Raw genomic sequence first — 23,641 nt, forward strand, 5'->3', positions numbered from 1 at the left:
CCGCCCGCTGTTTGTGGGTACGGGGTTGGTTTTGAAAAAAAAAATCCGCAATCTGTGGATGCGAGATTGGTTTGATCTTATACCCGCCCATACCCGCCCATGTGCAGCCCTATATGGAATAGTATTTGTCGATCAATCTCGAGACAGGCAAAGAGATTTACATGGATGAAGCAGGCCACTCAATAAATGCATGACCTAACATCTCAATGAGTAGCTAAACGCCCACACCTCGAGTCATCATGCAAGCTGCATATACATATTTCATAAGGAAGTCCAGGACCGACTAATGTCATCAAAACAGTTCTAAAATACTCCATGCCTAAATGAAACAATCGTTCTACCTATACCGTGAGAAATTCCTAGAATTATCCCGTGAAACTTATACGGAGAATCGGAGACGCAACTTTGTCAAGACTCCGAATACGATGAACCGCATGGTCCCAAAAGATTTCTCACCATCACTCTCGAAATTATTTTGTAAATCAAAACAAGAAAATGTCCTTTCAAATACCAACTCATATAAAATTTTGGATGGTTCCTATGACTCTGCCGTGGGTCCGTCCTTATACGGTAAAGTCGACCCAACCTATTTGTCGATAGCTAGTAGCACAGCTACTGATGATCACGTAAGATTTTTACAGAGTAGGTTTCCAGTTAAAAAAATTCTTGAAAGTGTATCGTCTTCAGAATTATCACCCCAAACAGAATAACAGAACTTATTTCACCATGTCTGGTAAATTTCACTAGCTGTCTATTTTTAGAACAAAAATTCCTTACGATCACTTCACAACTTCATGTGCTACTTGGCAGAAACTACTTCCACTTTCTGCAGTATTACTGCGCACCACTCTTTAGATTATAACCTCCTTATCTCCCCTCTCCCCCTCTCTATCTCTCTCTCTCCCTTTCATATATTAATCATCTTCCCATGATTAATTCTTTGTATCCCTCCGCCTCCTGTGATCTCTCTCTGCTCAGGCTCACTGAGTTTTGTGATCTTTCTTCCTCATCTCTTCAGTTTGCTTTGCATATCAAATTTCAATTATGCCTTCACTTCATGGATTCCGAGACTCCCTCACAAGGTGGACTGGAATTTCAAGAAGAAACCAGAGAGACACAACGCAACAACAAGACCAGCATCAGCAAACATCAGAACACAGGACAGAAGAAAGAGAATCACAAGATTACTCAAACTCATCATCATCATCATCATCATCCTCATCATTTTCAACAATAGCTGATTACACAAACCCAATCACAAATTCTATCGAGTGTTACGCGTGTACACAAGTAGGTGTACCGGTTTTTCATTCAACAAGTTGTGATAGTTTCCATCCGCCTGAATGGGAAGCATCAGCCGGTTCTTCATTAGTCCCAATCCAAAGTAATCAAAAATCATCATCATCATGGAGATCATCATTCAATAAGAACCGTCCGATATCATCATCGTATTACCGGTCACTCAAAGGTCCATTTGGTACGGTATTAGACCCGCGTACCAAACGTGTGAAAAAATGGAACAGAGCGTTTTTACTGGCACGTGCCATGGCATTAGCTATTGATCCATTGTTTTTCTATGCACTCTCCATTGGTAGAAATGGAGCTCCTTGTTTATACATGGATGGTGGTTTAGCGGCAATTGTCACCCTCCTGCGCACCTGTGTTGATGCGATACATCTATGTCATCTGTGGCTGCAATTTCGTCTTGCGTACGTGTCGAGAGAATCGTTGGTGGTTGGTTGCGGTAAACTCGTGTGGGATGCGCGTGCTATTGCTACGCATTATGTGAGATCACTGCAAGGTTTCTGGTTTGATATCTTTGTCATCTTACCAGTCCCTCAGGTTAGTTACATACCAATACAATAGTTTCTTACTTTTTTCTGATTTTTCTGTTAGTAGTTGTTTAACAAATATAGTCCTTGTTATAAGCAATCATCTTCTTTTTTCATCTAAGCCTTTTGATTTTTTTGATCATAATCTTTCATTAATGAATTCTCAATCAAAAAATCTTGTTTGATTGATTGATCATATTCTTGTGGGCTCTATCAGTTCATGCATTTATGCCTAGTATTTATATTTCTGTTATTTATGATAAGGTTTTTCTTCTTCTTGTGCATATCTTGAGGTCCACATATAAATTTGTGCTCACTGTACCTTGGATAGGTACTGAAATCTTGCATTATTGTCTATTGAGAAGGTCTCCCATTTTTCATTCTCGCTAGTATGAGTATCTCAGCAGGACTGTTTTCTAGTTTAAACTTATTTTGAACCCTGAACTTTGAGCACCGTTTTGTTTAATTGTCTGATATGGTATTATCTAAACTTATTTTCTAAGTAAAATATCTGGTCATCGAAAACCTATGTTACTAATAAAACCAATATTTCACTTAACCAAACAAAATAAGTTAGGAAGAAGATAGTTGAAAACAGATGAAGAAACTGCTAACCATACAAGGAAATTTGATGTGTAAAGATGGAGTGAGATGATAAAATATAATTCTTCCTGATAGTGATACACATTTAGCCATTTAGTCATATTCAACCTACTCATGGAGTCGGGCTAGAATGGGTGCACATCAATTGCACGCATCCGAGTTGTACGTAGCTTCCAAGTTCCAAACCAACACCTGAAATCTTCGAGATAGATTAACCTCTTGGGTGAGTGTTCTAATCTGATATGTCCTCGAGTTTGAGTCTACATCCACAAGCAATTAGCGTAAACACTTTTTGGCGGTTTGATTTTGACTGATCATCTGAAGGGGTTACAAAATTATCAGTTATGTATTTCATTTTCATACCCTGCTTTGATACCATATTAAAGTCTGCGAGCATCCAACTCAAAATCAATTGGCAATGAGTGGAGAAGTCCTAATAGATTATAAACTGCAGGATCTTAAATAACCCAAACATGTGGGACTAATAATGTCAACATAACATCATAGATATCTTTGAGTAATATGGTGGAGCGACTATTAAGTTAACGTGTACGATCTAATCTCAAATTCTTGGGAACATATCCTAAATGAGATCAAATTTTAGAGCCATTATTTAGCTAAAAACAAACACCACATTGGTCTAGTAGTAATAATGATTGTCGACTACAAATCGGTCCTCACATGGGTACCAAGCTCAGATGGTACAACGGGGACCGTGAAAGATAATGGGTCTCTACTGACCATAATAATCAACAGGAAATTTCAGCCATCATGTGCCGTGCTTGTTTCATCACCACATAATCAGTTGGCCTGTGGGTCCAAACAAAACAACAACAATAACAATTCTTCCACTAAATATTTGCATTCGGAGAACTACGTTTGTCAGATGGCCCATGCAGATCAAATTCGTATCTACATATCAGTGAAAATTTATGATATATGTTCAATTGATTAGACCGGCAAAAAAAAAGTTCCTCGTTCAGAAATATAAGTGAAATCCATTATTTATTTTCAGAAGCCTGTCATTTTGCTAAGTATTTATTTGTATAATCGTTGTTATTGCAGACGGTTTTTTGGTTGGTGGTGCCAAGATTGATAAGGGAGGAAAAGATTAAGTTGATAATGACAATATTGTTGCTGATATTCTTGTTCCAATTCCTTCCCAAAGTCTATCACAGTATTTGCTTAATGAGAAGAATGCAAAAAGTTACTGGTTATGTTTTTGGGACAATATGGTGGGGTTTTGCCCTTAACCTGATTGCTTACTTCATTGCTTCTCATGTAAGCTTTCGAGTTTTACTAATTCAAATATTTACGTGGACTGTTTGATAAGATAAGATCGACCTTATCCAAGAACTTTGGTAAAAACATGCAGTTAATGTGACTACTTACGCAGCCATTTGTTGTGTTTTTCTTCAAAATGTTCAGGTAGCAGGGGGTTGTTGGTACGTGCTTGCGATTCAACGTGTAGCATCGTGTCTTAGGCAACAATGTGAGAGAAGTGCAAATTGTAATCTCCAGCTAGCTTGTGCAGACGAAGTCTGCTACCGTCTTCCATTAGCCGATATGATTAATAATTCATGTGGGAATAATACAATCACACATAAATTCCCAAGCATTCCTGTTTGCTTAAACGGAAATGGTCCATTCCGCTATGGCATTTACAAACAGGCTCTCCTTGTTGTTTCAAGCAATTCCCTCTCTGTCAAAATTCTATATCCAATATTTTGGGGCCTAATGACTCTCAGGTAATAATTTCTTTTAAGCTAATTACAGATATAAAAACATGGTGTTCTTAGAGACGGATTTGTCTGAAAGACTGAAACCATGGTTAATCTTTGAAATTTAGCACTTTTGGCAACGACCTTGAACCAACAAGCCATTGGTTAGAAGTGATATTCAGCATAATTATCACACTAAGCGGGTTACTACTCTTTACTCTATTGATTGGTAATATTCAGGTGATTCTCATAAACTTGTTTTTCTTCTAAACGTCATTTTCTATTCAAGTTTGATAGAAATAATGGTTCGATCAAGTTATGCATGAATGTGTGAATACTAGTATTGTTCGCTGGTTACTGATAAAGATTCGTATACAACATTTTCTTTAGGTATTTTTGCATGCAGTCATGGCAAGGAAACGGAAAATGCAATTAAGATGTAGAGACATGGAGTGGTGGATGAAAAGGAGGCAACTACCCTCACGCCTGAGACAAAGAGTACGCCATTTTGAGCGCCAGAGATGGGCAGCTATGGGAGGAGAGGATGAGATGGAATTGATTAAGGGCTTACCTGAAGGACTTCGACGTGATATCAAACGTCATCTCTGCTTAGATCTAATTAAAAAGGTTAGGCTACTTACTTCCATTTTGCTTTGTCTTTTCAAGGTCTGATATGCTGTTTAGATGGCTTAGTGTGGGTATTTACTAACTTACTAATACTGTCCGAGCATGTTTAGGTACCATTGTTCCACAACCTCGATGATTTAATCTTGGATAATTTGTGCGACCGAGTTAAGCCCCTTGTATTCACCAGGGATGAAAAGGTGAGCAAAACAACATACATTACACTGGCTTATCATTTTAACGTGTTTTGCCCAACACAATCATATATACTATGGTTCGATTTCATATAGGTCCTTCCATTATTTAATTCATATGTTAAACAGATAATTAGAGAAGGAGATCCAGTACCACGAATGATTTTCATAATGCGAGGTCGACTAGAGAGTAACCAAAAGCTCAGTAAGGGAACAGTTGCAACATGCACGTTAGGACCCGGAAACTTTGTTGGGGATGAGCTTTTATCATGGTGTCTCCGTCGCCCTTTCATAGACCGTCTTCCAGCTTCATCGGCTACATTTGTTTGTGTGGAAGCAACAGAAGCATTTGGTCTTGACGCGAATCACCTTCGTTACATAACAGATCATTTCCGATACAAATTTGCTAATGAGAGGCTCAAAAGAACAGCTAGGTATTACTCTTCAAATTGGAGAACATGGGGTGCAGTAAACATACAATTTGCTTGGAACCGTTACAGATTGAGGACTAGAGGCCCTGCAGTTCAAGTAACAGAAAATGGTGATACTAGTGAGCGTAAACTTCGGCAATATGCTGCTATGTTCTTGTCTCTTAGACCACATGATCATCTCGAGTGAGGAGCCTTTTAAGCAGGGCAAGATGAAGTTTCTTCATGGTTTCAAAGAAAATATAAGGGGGGTTTCGAGTTTGAAATTTTTAGCATTTGAGCATACAACGTCAGTAGGCAACAACCAACATGGAATTAAAAATTGCTGTTGTCTTTTATTCAGCAGTGTCTTTCAAAATGACATTTGTATTCTTTTGTTGCCATCAAAATCCCTGAAATTACTAGCACGAGGTCTTTTGTATCGCTCTCTAGAAGGGACATTCCACAGTTTTTTTTTTTTTTTGTTGCTTTTCTTGTTTTCGAAAATAAATCATATCATTGCAAAACCAAGGTGCATCCGGCAAAAAGAAAGTAAACTTGGGACCTGGTGCATCCGGCAAAAAGCTGATTGAAAGCTAAATTCCGATTGGGATCGCTAAAAGCCTCTGCAAGACTGGAGTACATAAGATAGTCCTGCTCCTACAATTGCAATTGAGCGAAGCTGCTCTGTTGTGTTGTTATCCATGGCTTGAGGAAGTGTCCAATTCGGAAAGAGACTGATCAAACATGTCTTTTCGCATCATTCTAAATCCCTCGCATTAAGCCTATCCACGAGGTTTATTGTACCACTCCCCAGAAGAAACATGAATCTTTATAGTACATTCTACAGAACACACGACCTTCTTCTTTTCTTAATTTTCATGGAACCCACAGCCTTTCTTTGGTACCATAAGATGGAGACACCAAAGTACACGTAGACATCTAATGTATTTACAAACCAAGAAATAATTATGTGTCATTACCATTTGGGGATGCTCTCAACGATGATCACAAAGTGCTACATTTGGTGAGTAACTACAATGGAAGGTGTAGAGGTAGAATTGTCTTCTAGCAAGGAAGAAGTTCAAGCACAAATGGAGAATAAGCTTTAAAGAATTTGAGGACGAATTTGTCTAAAGAAGGGGAAGATGATGTATTGTGGATGTCCCATATCGCTATTGAAGCACCATTTTTGGTCCATCCTAGAATTACTTTGAATATGCCAAGTATATCCTTGGTGCTAGTATAAATTAGAATAGATAAGGCTAAAGGAGTTAAGTTTTAGTTTGAGAACATTTGTGTGAGGATGAGAGTTGTCTCTTCTTTCAAACCTAATTGTTATCTCTAGGGGGAATTAGATCATCTAGTTCTAGTTTCCAATTTAATTGGGTAAAAATTATATTCCCTCCGTTACTTTTTAATAAGCCAGTTTCTTTTTTTTGAGAAAATTAAGGAAATTAAGAGAACTAATTATTGAAAGTGGTCCTCTAGACACTTGTTAATAAAAGAAGTAAAGTGAAATGGTCCTCATGACACTTGTCAGCCAAAGAAATAAGTGAAATGATCCACATAACACTTGTCATCAAAAGAAGTTAAAAGAAAAGTGGTCCCAGAAAATTAAAGTAACATTTGACTTTCCCAATTAAGAAACTGACCTATTTTTTAAAATATTTATTTATAGAAACTGACCTATTAAAAAATAATGGAGGGAATAAATTACTTGAGAAGAATCTTTATTTTTAAATTCTTCCTTTATTCAAAGTAGAAGGAACTATATTGGTTGATTATTTATCTATTTCAAGTTATCAATTTCAACTTATTTTTATTATAAGCTATTGCTTCTCATCAGCATCTTATCCTTCAAAATTTAATGAAGGCAACAACACTCCACATCCACATGTCTTGCATATGTCACATACGTGGCCTTTTCGGGTTCCAGTAATTTCGAGAGATATTTGGATTGTGATACGATACTTACCTAAATATATACCCCGTGTGTCTCAATTTTCTTTTAGATGTTTAGTTAAATCAGATCTAATCCGTGATACCAAAATTTTCTAAAGACTGCAATTACAATCAATATATATCCACATAATCCGTTTACCCCCGTTTTAATTATCTTTTGATCTATCAATCTCCAGAAAACGAGAGAGATGAGTATGGTGATATCTTTGTTTGATAAATTTCTGTTTCCACCACCGCCATCAATATTCATAACAACCATGTCTGTAATCAGTTTTGTATCCCTAGCAAACTCTGGGTTGTCGGAGTTAAGAGGAAAACATCTTGGATACTCAAAATTCTGGAATGCTGATAGTAACAATAAACCTGTTAAGAAAGAAAGTACTAAGCTCTCTAGTAGAACAGGAATGCTTCTTCTCTACACACCTGCTTTTCTAGCCGGTGCTATCTCTTTCTGGCTCTGCCCTAATCATGATTTCAGATTCTTGTTGGTCAATTCCGCTGTTACCTTTCATTTCTTTAAAAGGGTTTTTGAGGTAAGCTTCTTAATTTCTCAAAATTTTCACTATTTAACCCTAAATCTATATGGCTCAATGCAGCAGTTATGAATGATATGCTTCAATTTTTATGTTTTCATAGGTTTTGTTTGTTCACAAATACAGTGGAGGGATGGTGCTTGACTCGGCAATTGTGATCTCTCTAAGTTACACTCTATCAGCAGTAAGCATGATTTACAACCAACACTTGATGCAAGGTATTCCAGACCCTCAAATTGATCTAAAACTTGTGGGAGGGGTGGTGTTTTTGGCGGGGATTGTTGGAAACTTTTACCACCATTACATTCTAGCAAATCTGAGGGGAAAGAGTGATAAAGGGTATAAGATTCCTACAGGGGGTCTCTTTGGATCTGTGATTTGCCCACACTATCTGTTTGAAATTCTTATATTTGTAGGGATTTCATTGATGTCTCAGACATTGTACCCAATCGCTTTCACTGCTGGAACCGCATGTTATTTGACAGGAAGGAGTTATGCTACTAGGAAATGGTACCTTTCTAAGTTTGAAAACTTTCCTAAGCATATCAAGGCTCTTGTACCTTTTGTTTTTTAGATGCAAACTCTGAATTTTGTATGTAGCGAATGTCAGTGATCAGCTTAGCTCTAGTAAGTTCTTCTGGTGATATATTGAAATGTCTCTTTGGTAAGTTCATGTCTTCTCTTCCTTAATTGTTCAAATTCCAAGTTATGATTCTACCTTTTCAGACTAACCACACAAAACATCGAAACAGTGAGCTCAAGTTGCGCTTGCTCTGGATGGGGAAAGCCTCTTCGATTTTAAACTGGTGGGTCATTACAAATCTGCAAACGAGAACACATTTCTTCAACTTTATTGTCCTTGATGTTCTTCCGGAAACCGAAAGGCAAGCTTGTACCTTCATCGTCTGAACGATGTTGAGCCACTAGTAATTTAACAAACTTGTGAACCTGGACAAAAGAGCCTTACCAATCGTCCAGCCAATACGCGGGCAGGCAGCTGAATTTCTGAAAACCACTTCAAAGTTTTTATCCAACACTAATGAAATATATGCTCCGCATTTTTCTACAACCAACTCGACTCCAGCAACACATCTCCAGCCCAACATTTACAAGTTAAACTACTTTGACTAAGTTGTTATCAAAGTCTGTGGTACATTGTTTCCTAGTCACGGCATAATATGAATTCTATCTAAATCTACCGGTTAATATGATTTCCATCTTTATCTTCTCTTGCTTTTATCTAAATCTGTTGTACTAGTTTGTGTATAAATCAAGGTTTGAAAAACAGGTCATGGCTCAGTGGGCGTGACCGTTATAACGTGTTTTGACATGTGTGAGCACGTTTCTGGTAAGAAAACGCGTTACTTAGGAAAAAAATGTGTTTTTTATATGTTATTATGAAATAACGGGCGTTATAACGGTTAAATAAAAAACAAAAAAGAATTATGGTTTGAAATTCATATCCGACAGTTACAACATGCGTGAAAATAATTATAAGGGGTCTAATAACGTTGTTATAACGTTTTCTATATATTATTATTTATTCTTTTATATTTAAAATATTAATTGTAATTTTTTAATATTTAATTTAAAATATAAAGAAGTGTAAGAAAATATTTTTATATTCTCTTTTCTTAAAAGACGGCTATAACTTACGTGAAAATTGGAAAAATGGTTTAAAAAATTTGCGTTAAAATGTTATTTAGAAGGAAAAAACGTAAAATTCAACTTTTGAAAAACGGTTATAACATGCCTGAAAACGATTATAACGGGTATAAATAACGTCGTTATTTCCTATTTATCGGTAATATATAAATACGGATGTCGACGACCCTCACGGACACGCTACATAAACGTGAACATTTTAACGGACGTTTTTTCGGAAATAACTGTCGTTTTTCAAACCTTGGTATAAATAGGTGTATACTAAATCTATAAAAATCAAACATTTCAATCTACTAAATTCAGAATTATTTTTTTTCTTTAATCATGGCGGGAGATTCCCCTGTTCATGAAGATCCTAAAACCCCTACCAACACCACTGTCAAATCATCTGATGCCTTTGATCTTTATTTTGTTCACTCATCTGATAACCCAACTTCTGTCTTGGTTCAGCCATTTATGAATGGTTTGAAATAGCGTCTTGCTTCTCTGATCACCCATTATTATACCACAATCAAACCCTTATAGGATGAAATCAATTCCATTTAATCTTCTCCCAAACTGTATCCGCGCAGCTAACAAGCAAACACTTAATGAACATGATAGGGTTATGGGGTTTCTCCAAAGTTTCAATTATAGGTTCTCTAACCTTCGTAGCAACATCTTGCAGCGAGAAACATTCCCAACTGTTCTCATTATCCTTAACTTGATTCGTCAAGAGGAGGTGTAACAAGAGAGATAAGAACATTCTAGTCCTTTTGTTGCTCCTCCTGACGAACCAAGTTATGGATTGTGCGGACAGTTGGGATTGTTTCTCGTTGTAAAATATTGCTACGAAAGCTAGTGAATCGATCATTTAGACTTTGGAGAAACTCCACTGCTATATCCGAATCAAAGTTCAAGTGTTTGCTTGTTGGCTTCACAGATGCAATATGAGAGAGGATGAATTATTACGAAAGCTAGTGAATCGATCATTTAGACTTTGGAGAAACTCTACAGCTATATCTGAATCAAAGTTCAAGTGTTTGCTTCTTGGATTCACATATGCAATACGAGAGAGGATGAATTAATGGAATGAATTTTGTCCCATAAGGTTAAGTCCTATGGGCTAGATTGAGCTCCTAGATTAGCCAAAAAATGTTGCAGTTCAAAAAAAAATGTTATATTTGTTAACACTAGTTCTCTCTCCTAGCATTTGCTCGCAGTTGAACTAGCAGCGAGATAATAGTGATGAATGGTTCAGCTGCTGAACGGTTCAGTGCAGATTGATTTATTTTTTGATCTGACGGCTGAGATTGGTTGCGCTGAACCAAACAACGCTGGGCGGTAGTCCTAGCTGACGTGAACTGCTAATCTAGCTGCTAGATTAGCACTCCCATAGGACTTAGAGCATCTCCAATGGTGAATGTGAATATTTCATATGTGGCACCACTTCTAAGACATCCTTTGAGCATAAAATCTTAAATATTAGGAAAAATAAAGTTTTATCTCCAACCCATAAAGTTTTCTATTATTTGTTTACTTATTTGTAGGCAAATAATTGGTTAAAATCTTTTCCATTTTTATTTTTCAATGACTTTTATTAATAAAAGTGTGATTAGGATGGGAAGAGATCTTCTAAGTGAACGTCTAAAACTAAAGGTTCACCTAGAGGATGTCTAACTTTTTTTTTGCCACATCATCTTCACATCGATGGGTTGGAGATGTTTTTTCTTTAAATATTGTTATTGATCCTTCGTGGATTAGGACTTTTTCCTTCACACACATTCCATTGGAGAGACTCTTAGAAGGTAGTCCTAGCTTAAGTGGACTGCTAATCTAGCTGCTAGATTAACACACCATAGGACTTAGCCTAAGGATCAGATGGTGGTAACAATAATTGATCAGTTTGTCTTAGAGATGCAATGGATTTCTTAAGTTGAAAAAGTTTGGGAGCACTTGTTTAAGAGAAATGGTCTTTCAAATTCTTCCAAACAGCCAATGAACAGACTAAATAATCAATGGTTGCTTTGATTTGAGGAATAATAAAGTGACATATCCAATTACAAACAAGATCATCATAATGTTGGATATTTTCAATAATATTAATAAGTTACCCCAAATGTTTATTTTATAAAATGGTCGGACTTTACCTGGCAGTTTCTGTTACAAAGCGGTTGGACCTTCTTACTCGGCGGTTTCTTTTATAAAACGGCTGGAATTAATTGGAATTCAACACCGTTTGAAATCTAACAGAGGCATTCTTTCCCAAAGTCCACCATTGATACTGATTAGAGGTATCCTTTGGTGATGAACAAGCATCTTGAAAAGATGCATATACCCTATAATAGTGATTATTGTTTCCTTTGAAATTATCTGAAAAACATCAAAATCTCTAGCATCATGAAATTCTAATAAATGTGTGTTTTTGGTTGGGTCAAGGGAGTACAACTTTTGAATCCATCAACGTTGTTAGGGCTTCATTGTATTCTGAAAGCATTATCTTATTGACCAATTGTACTCGACAATTATTTGGGAAGGGTCGACATATTTGCTGAAAAGAATCGCAAGGCCTTGAAGTTCAGTGTACAACATTCTTTTCTGTTATCTGATTTTTCATCCTCTAGTACCCAGATTTCCAACACATAAGCATGTTTCCAGTTACGATAGTTTTCAATATCATCATCAGTACCATCATCAGAAGATGGTCCAATAAGCACAACATTAACAAAACCTAAATTTGCTTCAATTTTGCTTTAGCACATATAGAGCCTTTGTCATACCACGCACCCAAGTACTGTAATTGTCACCATTCTTTAAAAATCAAGCCGAATTTCTGGATTGCAAGTTTACAACTTAACATGAGTATATAAGATTATCTATGGAGCATATACTGTTGGAGCTACAACAAATGAAGTTGCGACCTGCGATTTTCCATGTTAAAACGATATAATCCTTTTTCTAACATCCCATTTTCGTTGTCTACAAATCTTTAACATATAGTCTTACTTAATCATAAGGCTTACTTAAGCCCATGCCACCAAAATGGAAACTTTTATTCTTGTCTTTGTATTCCACGGAAAAAAATTAATTTTTTTCTTTTTGGAATCATACATAATAACACTTTTAAGAGCTACAAAAAGCAAGAATAAACAAATCAAGAGACTAGATAATACGAATTTGAGAACTATGATTTGTCTTCCCCAGGGACGAAGCCATGACTAATATGTTATGTGTCAAACAAATTATGTTCTGATATTGTCAAAAAAAATAAAAAATGATCCATACTTAAGCTACAGTTTAGAGTAATACGGAAGCTTCAATTGTTTATAAGCTTGCGTCTTTTGTGATAGCACCATTAATCACATTTCAAATACACTAACTCCGGCGAACCCGCGAAAAATTGTATATATTTGTAGTTCTTTGTCCTTACTCTATTGAAAGAATACCAAAAATAAAGAGGGGTACAAAAGGTTTGAACCACCCAAAAGGGGAGAAAAGAAAGGAAAGAAGAAAAGGTCTTGAAGAACAGAACAAGACCAAAAATACCAAAAACCCCAAAAAAACTTACAATCATTTAAGGTGGGTCAAAATATATACTAACTCACTTATGCATTACTGCCTCATTGGAAAAGTCTTTGAATTCATTATAGCTAAAGCCTATTGAAATAATCTATACTTCACCATATGTATAACGTTCTCAACAGTTTGAGCGTTATTGGAAAACACCCGAACATTTCTCTCGTTCCAGGTACACCAGAGAACTGCAGCAGCTAATAAGTTCCAGATATTCCTCTTCTGAACAATATCAAAGTTCATTTGGCAAGACAAAAGAAAAACAAGTACAGATGAATGTATAATAAACTGGAGACGCAATTTATCCATAAAATAACGCCAAATGCTTGCAGCAAAATCACAGCGCGGGAAAAGAAGTGTAGCCGTTTCATCATTATTGCAAAAAAAAAACATGAAGGAGAAGTTGTAATACCTTTTCGTATAAGTGAGTCCTTAGTAGGAAGCCTGAAATAACTAATGCATCAAACAAAAAAAACCTATCTTCGGAGGGAAAAGATACAAAAATATTTAGAGTACTACATAACCCGAAGATTCAAGTTAACAGTTGTAATATCACACTAATCATGATATCTACACTAGTTAACCGTTGTACTACATAACCCGAAGATTCAAGTTAACTGTTGTAATATCACAATAGTTGTGATATTGCAATATTTCATTGAAATATTTAATAGTTGTAATATCAACTTGTAATATTCAATAGTTGTAGTACTTCATTGAAATATTTAGTAGTTGTAATATTTAATAGTTGTAGTATTTCATTGAAATACTTAATAGTTGTGTCACAATATTTCATTGGAATTTTATTTATCAATTAAAGAAAGAATTCCAAGAAGAATCAAGTTAACAGTTTACACTTTGCACTCACGAGATACCCAAATTACACAAAGAAAAAATGTTTTCTTACTAAATAAAATTCAAAATTTAGAGGGTGCAACAACAAGAAGTGTAACATTGTACCGGGGAGGAGTATTTCGCACTGTTTTGTCATCCTGGCGTAAGCAGTCATTTCTTCTTCATGCTCTCTGCAATTCCCCTCATGAGAATTCATCTTATATACATTCATCAATTAGTCCTTCTTTTTTTGATCACCATTAGAATTTATACCATCTACAGAATTTGTGATCACCATTGCAAGAAATTGTTAAATAATTTTCAAATCAACAGTAAAAAGTTCATCAAGTTCTACATAAAGAGTTCCCAAACTAGCATTTGTCATTACAACCCAAATCTTCTCTCAAGTTGTTACATACCCAACACTTCAAAACAAATTACCATCTGTCCTGATTCTAACATCTTGAGCATATTATTTCAAGCCTTAAAGCAACACAAACACCATATTCAACACCAAAAAACAAAAGACAAATTCAAGATTACAACTAACCAAAGCAACACTCTGAAAACCATTACCTATTCACATCAACACCATCACCAAACAAGAGAGAAAGCCTGCCGCAAGATTCAAAAGAACAAAACTTCACTTACCATCATCTGAAACAAAATTCAGAAGGATAAGAGCAAGCATCGAAAAAGTTTTTTTTTGCAAAAAACTTGTTAATCATCTTCAAGCTTTTTTCAAAACCTGAAAATCTAGCTTTTTCTGATACCTGTAAAGAGACCTCTAATAGTCATCTTCATCAGTGCTCCAGCCTTCCTCTCTATACCAGTCACTTTCCTCACTGTCAGATGATGCAGGAAAAGTATTATCAGAAGACGAAGAATCCTCAGCAGTACTAGCATTTTCTCCAACCTCTTCCTCATCAGTCTCATCCTCCAACATCTCCTCATCCTCACCTTGTTTCTCACCCTCTTGCATGGTCCTTGAGAATATCTTCGGATTTGCGCGCTCATAATCAAACCTGCCCCTCAATTTCCTCTCATGATAATTTTCCATCCTCTCCTTCTCCTCTGCAGCGTCTGAATCAAGTTCACTGGTATCAACTTCTTCTATTGAATACTCAAAACCTTCATCTGACGCATCGGATTCACTTTTAGTTGTACTACCATATCTTTTGCACTTGGAGTGTTTCTCAACCCGCTCCTCTACCTTTATTTCACTCCTTGCAAAAATATTTTTTTGGCTTCCATGCAACATACATATTATCAAGCTTATTTTCCTCCCTTTGACGAATCCTCTCATGTTCTTCTCTTTGACGGATCAACTCATGTGCAGGTCTGTCAATCTCTCCTTGAATATCAGTCCGCAATTTCTGAAGCTCTTCAATGTTCAGAAAAAAAGCAAGAACCTTGGCTTGTTCATACTCTGCCGAGGATGGTGGAAAAACTGAAATATTCTCTTCAATGTTGCCTAGAATATTTTGATCATCTTGATTTGCCATTTCCTAAACCTACTCTCCTTCTCTTAATTTTTTTCCTTTTCTGATCATAAACCTAGAAAAAACTATATTGGCTGTGTTAATCCCTTGACAAAACACCCTTTTAAAGATCCTATTGTGTCCATTAATTCCCATTTATGGCGCTTGGTTAAGCGTCATGTCGCTTTGTTTCCCATGCCCATTCAAAACCATGCATATTATTTTCATCTTCATGATCATAATTACCCTATCAAACCCTATTTTCAACACCTAGAAGTCTCCTTAAACATTACTCCTATTAAAACTGCTATTAAGGGAGGTATGGGTAGGTCATATAACTTTGATAAGATTTTTTGGGGTCTAATTAAAATCTTGTATTTTATGCAGATTAGGAGAATGCAACACCTGTTGAGAGGTACCATTGAGGTTTGGGGTATGTCTGCCAGATGGGTTATCTCCAAAACCAATTTATCTATCATGCCTAACCTCATTTCCAAGAGTAACATTACCACTCAGAACCATAAACCACCAAATATCATTTCCCACCATTTCTATCCTTTCAACCCTCACCACCCATTTTTGCATGTCAATACCATTATTACTCTTGACATCTTATACCATCATTCCTATGTCTATCTTAAAAAAGACAAACCCATTTATGATTCACCAACTTTTACCTTCATCATGATTACGTACCTTCTCTACGTATCCTAGAAAAGGTTACAATGGATCATCGGCTTTGCTTTTTCTTTGTATTATTGTTATCCATTCCACGTGAATTCAAAGCCCCCATCCTTGTCGTTACATATAAAAAATGGGAAAGATAGGGACAACTCGTATGTTAAGTTCTACCTCCAAAAAAAAAAACAGCATAACAACAACTACCTTACACCAATTTCCACCTGAGAATTTGTCAAACCTTATTCAACAGACTTTTGTTTCTCTTTTTAAGGTTCAAAACCGTAACAAAAAAAACCCATTGTCATTTCTTCATCCTTATAGTATGCAAACTCTATCAGGACAGTACCAAGAATAGATTTCTTTCTATCTATCTTCATATTATATTCTTTACATGTGCTTCTCTCCCCAATCTATCTCTCTTCATACATATCCAGTCTATGTATCAAACGGATCTCCCTAATTTTCCAGATACCTCTCAGACGATAAGTTAAGAAATGCAAAACGTTTCTGCTCAAATGGCTGAGAAACTAACTTTACCATCTACACTTTCTGAACCAGTATTCATCGATAAAACTGTCATTCTAGCTGAGTCTGATAACAACTGGAAATGGTGTATGGTGGGTTATTTATGCTGTGAAACCCTTATTCCTACTTCTTCAATTCGCTACTACATCTGTAACCAATGGCCTCTTGCTCAATCACATACTGTTACAACCTTTAGTGGATTACGCAACAAAGTACTCATTCGGTTCTTAGGTGAAGATGATTTTAACATAATCAATTCACATAGGCCTTGGTTTGTATGTAGGTATCTAATGGTGTTAAAAGTTGGTCCACCAACAGGTTGTCCAGCAAATTATCAACTCTCATTCACTGAAAAACTCATGTGGTTTATCCTATGCAATATTCCAAAAGAATGTACTGAATTTGAGGATCTTCAAAGACTTACTTTCAAGATGGGGGAACTTATTGAAGCTCAAGACCCTTATGGAAATCATCCTTTAAAGAAGAATGTTAAAGTTTGTGTCAGAATTCCGGTTCAGAAAGATTTACCATTAGGCATTCCCCTGTTTACTAGTGGAAGAACTCAACCTTTCCTTATAAAATGCAGATACCTCAAAGTTCCAAGACATGGTTTTTAAAAGCGCCGCTTCACGCTACGCTTCGTACGCTTTGCTCTAGATTTTTTCAATTCGCTCTGAAGCGTAGTTATGTAGTGAATCTACCATGAAGCGTCGCTTCACGCTACGTTTCGTATGCTTTGCTTCAGATTTTTCCAATTCGCTCCGAAGTGAATCTACCATGAAGCGGAAGATTCCTTTAATTGATGCGCTTTTTGACTTAGTCAAGTCATTTTTAGGGGGGTTTCGAACCTCCGACTTAAACTAAAGTGAACCACCATGCCACACTACTGTTTTTGAAATTAACTGGGCTTATATTAAATTTATACAATTATTATCTTCCTAAATATTAAATTATTAATAACAAACTACTATTATTTATAGGAAAAAATCCGCTTCAAACATCAGTCATGAAGCGACGCTTCACGCTTCAACATACGCATCGCTTCGTAAAAATAAAAAACGCTTCACGCTTTCAATACCTTGTTCCAAGATATTACTACTTTCATGTCGTGTTCTTGATCATAAAGATGTTAATTGTCCTTCCTGGAAATTGAAACAGAAAGCTATTAAGGAAGTTTCTTCTTCTAACAACAAATATACTCTCCATGTAGTCTCAAGGCTCATGATGCCACCATTGTCAGTAAACAAACAAACTGTTACTACTTCTAATGCAGTAAATGATACTATTATGCAACAAACTGATATTGTGCCAGACACTCAAGTTGATTCTACCATTTCCCCTTTATGCGACAAAGGAAAAGCTAAGGATAATGTCCAAAACACTGAGAATACTGCTCAAAAGGGTTTATCAAATATGTTTCAGATGGGTCCTTTTGTCAATAGATCCACAACATTGAAGATTTTCGATGTTGGTCCGATCCAGCAAAACTCGACTCAGTAGAGCAAAGGGTTACCAATTATTTTCAAATAAGTCACCACTCAGAATGTTACTGTTGAAGCTTCTATCCCTGAATCTGAAACGGTTATAAATGGTTTGATTCGAACTTCTAACTCTTCAAGAAGATTCAGAACTGCTGTTATCCCGAGTCAAACACCAATTATCACTATAGGAACTCTCATTTCTGCTGAGCATGATGCTCTATCAAATCTCAAAAGGAAGATTAACCCTAGAACTGATCTGAGAAAACGTATAAGAGCAAGTTCATCTACTTTAGCTAGCATAGTTGTTATCCCAGAAGAATAGGATACTACTGAACCTGACTATGCCCAACTCCCCCTCCCCCCCCTCAATCACCAAATTGGGGGATTTACCTGCTATCAATCTCTCCAATTGTTCTCTCAACACCCATCCTTTGATTAATTCTTATGGAATCTATAATTTACCTGTTGATACTTCCCTAAACAACAATTGTGTCCGCAATAATTCTCATCACAATGCTGCTACTTATAATCTCAATTCTTTCCAAGATACTTCTCAAAGTGGTGACACTTCCAGTGCTCCTCTTAGTGGTGGGTCTGACTCCACCACTCAGGTAAACTCAATTCCTTCACCTCCTTTAAATAACCCTATTAATCCTGCTATCCATATAAATCATTTTACTGTCAATAATGTCAATATGCTAGCTTAGAACATTATTGGTTTGGGTAAGAAAATAGCTAATAAGGAACTTAGTTTGCTATGTAGAAATGTCAATCCTATTATCATTTTTCTATCGGAAAACAAAATGAACAAAGATCTGGCGGCTAGAAAATTAAAAAACATGGGATTCCCTTGTACTTTTAATGTTCCTAGTATTGGAAGTAGTAGTGGTCTAGTCTTGTCCTGGAAGAAGGAAATTCAACTCAACATTATATCCTCAAGCATGAGGGGCATCTATGTCACATCCACAAACATCATTCATTCAAAAACTTGTCACATCCATTTTTTGTTTGAGGCATGCCTTTTGGGAACAACAACGTCAACTGTCCCATGCTCCTTTAGATAAACCAGTTTTTTTTTGTAGGTGATTTTAATGCTCTATTAGGAACTGAGGATAAGAATAGTGGTTTAGAGGTTGATGACTCTGATTTCTCAAATCTCAGAAACTTTTGTTCAGTGTTTAACTTACATGATCCTGGTTTTTCTGGTCCCATATTTACTTGGTCTAATATGCAACAGGGTCCTGATTTAATTCTTGAAGGATTAGATAGATGTCTTATAAACCAGTCTGCTGAAGATTTATGCCCTAAACTTTGTGTAACAATCTACTTAGAGACTCTTTTGATCACTGCCCCATGCATATAGGTTTATGAGGATGTTTGTATGCCTAGACCTTTCCACTTTATGGCTATGTGGATTGAAGATCCTACTTGTAGAGATATCATTTCCAACTCTTGGACTGTTAATGTTGTGGGTTCTCCTACCTACAAACTAAAATCTAAGCTTTTAAGTACCAAGAGAGGTCTTAGGGATTGGAATAAAATTTTTTTTGGTAATATTCAAACTAATATATCTACCATCAGAAAAGATTTGGCTGATGTTCAGATTTCTAATCCAACGGACTCTAGCACTACCTCTAGACTCAAAGCTAGATTGGAATATCTCTACAATTTAGAGGAACTTTATTGGAAGGACAAGTCTAGAGAGTTATAGCTCGTGGAAGGTAACAGAAATTCACCCTATTTCCATAGAGTTACCCTCTTCATGAGTAAAAGAAATGCCATTAGCTGGATTAAGGATTTCTCAAATACTATTCTAACTGATAGAGATAGTATTGGAACTTCCTTTGTTAATTGTTTCAAAAACCTGTATTCCTCTCACCCTCGGAAATTTCAAGATGAAATCCTTCTTGATCTCCCTGTTAAATTTTCAGCTGAGGATAATTCCATTCTAAACTTGCCTCTTACTGCTGAGGAAATCAAGAATGTTGTTTTTCAAATGGGGGGAAAAGGCTCCTGGCCCTGATGGTTTTACAGGTCTGTTCTTTCAGAAACAATGGGATATTGTAGGGGAGGCTGTCATTGACATGACTCAAACCTGCTTTAGAACAAGGCATATTTCTAAAGTCTTTAATCATACCAATATTTCTCTTATCCCTAAAGTTCCTCTTGATGAACTTGTGTCTCAATATAGACCTATAGGGCTTTGCAATTTCATTTATAAAATTCTTTCAAAAACTCTTGTTAACAGACTCAAAACTTTAATGAATAACATAATTTCCCAAAATCAAAGTGCCTTCATCCCTAAGAGGAGTATTTTTGATAATATTCTGCTAGCTAATGAGGCTATATTTGTTGTCAATCATAATGACAAAGTTGAAGGCATTGTTGCCATTAAACTTGATATGTCTAAAGCCTATGATAAGTTAGAATGGTCCTTTCTTGAAAGTGTCTTGACTAGAATGAGTCTCTCTAACCACTGGATTAAACTCATAAATCAGTGTGTTTCTATAGTTTCCTACTATGTCCTCCTCAATAGTATCCCTACTGGGTTTTTTCAACCTGAAAGAGGTTTGAGACGGGGGGATCCTTTATCCCCTATCTTTATATCATTTGTTCAGAAGCTCTCTCTTCTTATATTGACAGTCTTTTAAAGAAAGAAATTTTGGAAGGCATCAAAGTGTGTAAAGATGCTCCAGAAACGACACATTTATTATTTGCTGATGACTCCCTTTTGTTTTCTAAAGCTACTGTTCAAAATTTTCAAATTATCAAAGACTACCTTCAAAAATATTGTTTGGCTTCTGGCCAAGAATTAAATTTTGATAAGTCTGGTATCTTATTTAGTAGAAGAATTCCTGAACATATGAAATCTCAACTTGTTAACATTCTAGAGATTAATAATAGGTATTTAGGAGAAAAATATCTTAGCACTCCCATTATGTTTCAATCTTCTAAAATTCAAACCCATATGGGTATTCTCCAAGCTGTGGATGCCAGAATTTCTATCTGGCTACATAAGCTCCTGTCTCAAGCTTCTAGAACTACTTTTATTAAACACATTGGTCAAGCCATCCCCCTCTTTCAAACGGGAGCTTTCCTCAATCCAAAACATCTTTGTAAACAAATTGATTCTCATCTTTGTAAATTCTGGTGGGGAGAGACTTTAGATCCTAAAGATAAGGAAACTGCATCTGCTAGGGTGGGACATTATGTGTTCCCCCAAGGCAGAAGGTTGTCTGGGATTAGAAAGGTTGACTTAAATAAACTAGCTATGTTGGATAGGAATGCTTGGAGAATTCTAGAAAACCCTAATTGTATGCTAGCCATTGTTCTTAAAGCCAAATACTTTCCTAGAACTGATTTCTTGAATGCCAAGTGCACTAATAAGTGTTCTTGGACTTGGAAGTGTTTGCATTCTATAAAAGAAATCATTAAGCCTTTCATCTCCTGGATTGTTGGGGATGGTCACTTCATTGACCCCTGGTATGACAAATGGATCCCCACTTTGGGTACTGCCGTACCTAACCCTTTAGTCCCACCTGGCCCAAACATTAAAGTCTATTATTTTATTGATCATTCTACCAGAACTTGGAACATGTCTAGATTAAACACTCACTTTGATAATGCTTATGTTAAGAAGATTATCACTATTCCCTTAAGCCAGTTATGCACTCCTGACAGGAGAGCTTGGGAACTTTCAAAGAATGGCAAGTTTTCTTCAAAATCTTCCTACATGGGACTCAGAGGACTTAGTCCCTCCCCTTTTAAAAATCTTTGGATGCGTATTTGGAAAATTAGGGTTCTTTACAGAATCCAAGTCTTCACATGGAAAGCTGCTAGAAACGCTCTTCCTGCTAGAACTTTTTTGCGTACTAAAATGCCCATGCATAAAGTTGATTGTGCTAGTTGTAATGACCCTCAAGAATCTATAATGCATGCTTTGGTCCTCTGTCCTTTTGCCAGTCGTGTCTGGTTTCTATCTGATTTTTGCATCAATACTCAATTTTTTCAAAACAAATCTTTCATCGCCTGGTTAGTGTTTTGGTTAACTTAACCTGTGTCTAGACTACCTGATGAGGCCCAGTTTCTGTTTTTTACTATCTTGTGGTCTCTCTGGACTAGTAGAAATAATTTCATTTTACAAAACCTGAAAGAAACCCCATATAACAGCTTTAGCAAGAGCTAGAGCTATGTTTCTAACTAGGAAACCCTGCTTTATTGTTTCTCCCATTACCCCTGTCAATCTATGTGATAAATGGATTCCCCCTTCTTTTGGCTGGATAAAGTGTAACACTGATGGTGCCTATGATGACATTACTAGAGCTAATGGTGCAGGATATGTGATGAGGGATTTCTCAATCAAAGCCTCTTTTTGTGCTTGCCTGGTTTTCGAAGTAAAGTCTGCTGAAGAAGCTGAAGCCAGAGCTATTTGGGCAATCCTGAAGAAAGCCTTGGAACAAAAGTTAACTCATATCATCGTTGAAAGTGATGTGAAGACTCTTATTGATCAATTTTCATCTGGCTTGTTCGATGGAGATTCTCGTACGAATGCTATCCTAAAAGACATTCAGTTTTTCTCTTCTAAATTAGTGGCCTGTATTTTTAACTTTCAACTTCGTGTTTGTAATTATGTGGCTCATGAGCTAGCTCAATGGGAAAAAACAAACAATGCCTCTATATACTGGTCTGTAGAGCTGCACATAGGTCGGGCGGGTCGGGTTTTAGCTAATACCAACTACCAACCCAACTATAACGGGTTTTTATTTTCATAACCAACCCCGCTCCCATAAACATCGGGCGGGTTTTTGACCCGCCCGCTACGGGTTGGTCGGGTTCGGATCTAAACTCGCTCAAACCCGTTCAACATTTTCTGCAAGTTTTTCACCTGTAGTGTTTATATATGTACCTGCTTTATATTCAATGATCATTCACACGCACATGTTTTAAAGTTTAAACATACTTCTTACTTAAGTTCTTAATTACTTAAAAAATCAAACCATAAACATAAGTCTTCGTTGTTAAGCTCATATACTAGTACCACTAGGGTTTCAATAACGGATGGTTAGGATAACTTTTATCAATGGTGTATATTTAGCGGGTTTTTTCGAACGGGTTTTAGCTAGTACCAACTACCAACCCAGGTATAGCGGGTTTTTATTTTAATAACCAACCCCACACGAATTTGACGAGTACGGGCTGGTTCGGATAAGTTGGACGGATCTTGTGTAGCTCTACTGGTTCGTGCCTCATGTTTGGTTGTTACCAACAGTTGAGGGGATCATTAGTCTTTCTGAAGACTTTTACTTAATTAAAAAAACGGTCCGCGAGTTATAACCCCAAAGGTGTCACTATCCATCTATAAAAAACCCATCAAAACAAAAGTAACACAAAAACCCCATCAAAATAAAAGTAACTCAAAAACCACAAAGAATTTTGATGAAACCAATTTTGAAATTTGGGGTTTTTCTATCACCTTTTTAAAAATTTGGGGGTTTTTGTATCAATTTTGTTTAAGATGGAGTTTTAATTGATCCCAACATTTG

The 23,641-nt window shown here is 36.4% G+C and overlaps 3 protein-coding genes across 5 annotated transcripts; all 3 read left to right on the plus strand.

Annotated features, from left to right (window-relative positions):
* Positions 1 to 789: 789 nt before the first annotated feature.
* On the plus strand, positions 790 to 5,861 carry LOC113310178 (cyclic nucleotide-gated ion channel 2-like). The gene is made up of 7 exons (XM_026558757.1): positions 790 to 1,842; positions 3,501 to 3,716; positions 3,864 to 4,183; positions 4,285 to 4,396; positions 4,547 to 4,783; positions 4,894 to 4,980; positions 5,104 to 5,861. Exons 1-7 carry the CDS (start codon positions 1,045 to 1,047, stop codon positions 5,590 to 5,592), a joined length of 2,259 nt encoding a protein of 752 aa, XP_026414542.1. The 5' UTR covers positions 790 to 1,044; the 3' UTR covers positions 5,593 to 5,861.
* Positions 5,862 to 7,384: 1,523 nt separating this feature from the next.
* On the plus strand, positions 7,385 to 9,108 carry LOC113313436 (3-oxo-5-alpha-steroid 4-dehydrogenase 2-like). Of its 3 annotated transcripts, none has more exons than XR_003341840.1 (3): positions 7,385 to 7,879; positions 7,983 to 8,543; positions 8,632 to 9,108. XR_003341840.1 is itself a non-coding variant. In XM_026562205.1 (3 exons), coding segments are annotated over exons 1-3 (753 nt in total). In that variant the 5' UTR covers positions 7,385 to 7,534; the 3' UTR covers positions 8,607 to 9,108. The 3 variants fall into 3 exon arrangements, 2 of the variants coding, with proteins under 2 accessions (XP_026417990.1, XP_026417989.1); XM_026562205.1 differs by having other exon boundaries at positions 7,983 to 8,389; positions 8,606 to 9,108; XM_026562204.1 differs by having other exon boundaries at positions 7,983 to 9,107.
* Positions 9,109 to 20,080: 10,972 nt separating this feature from the next.
* On the plus strand, positions 20,081 to 22,870 carry LOC113312346. Its single transcript, XM_026561105.1, has 3 exons — positions 20,081 to 20,666; positions 20,717 to 22,130; positions 22,303 to 22,870. Exons 1-3 carry the CDS (start codon positions 20,081 to 20,083, stop codon positions 22,868 to 22,870), a joined length of 2,568 nt encoding a protein of 855 aa, XP_026416890.1.
* Positions 22,871 to 23,641: the final 771 nt, after the last annotated feature.

The sequence above is a fragment of the Papaver somniferum genome, chromosome 9 (genome assembly GCF_003573695.1).
Source record: "Papaver somniferum cultivar HN1 chromosome 9, ASM357369v1, whole genome shotgun sequence".
Taxonomy (NCBI): Eukaryota; Viridiplantae; Streptophyta; class Magnoliopsida; order Ranunculales; family Papaveraceae; genus Papaver; species Papaver somniferum.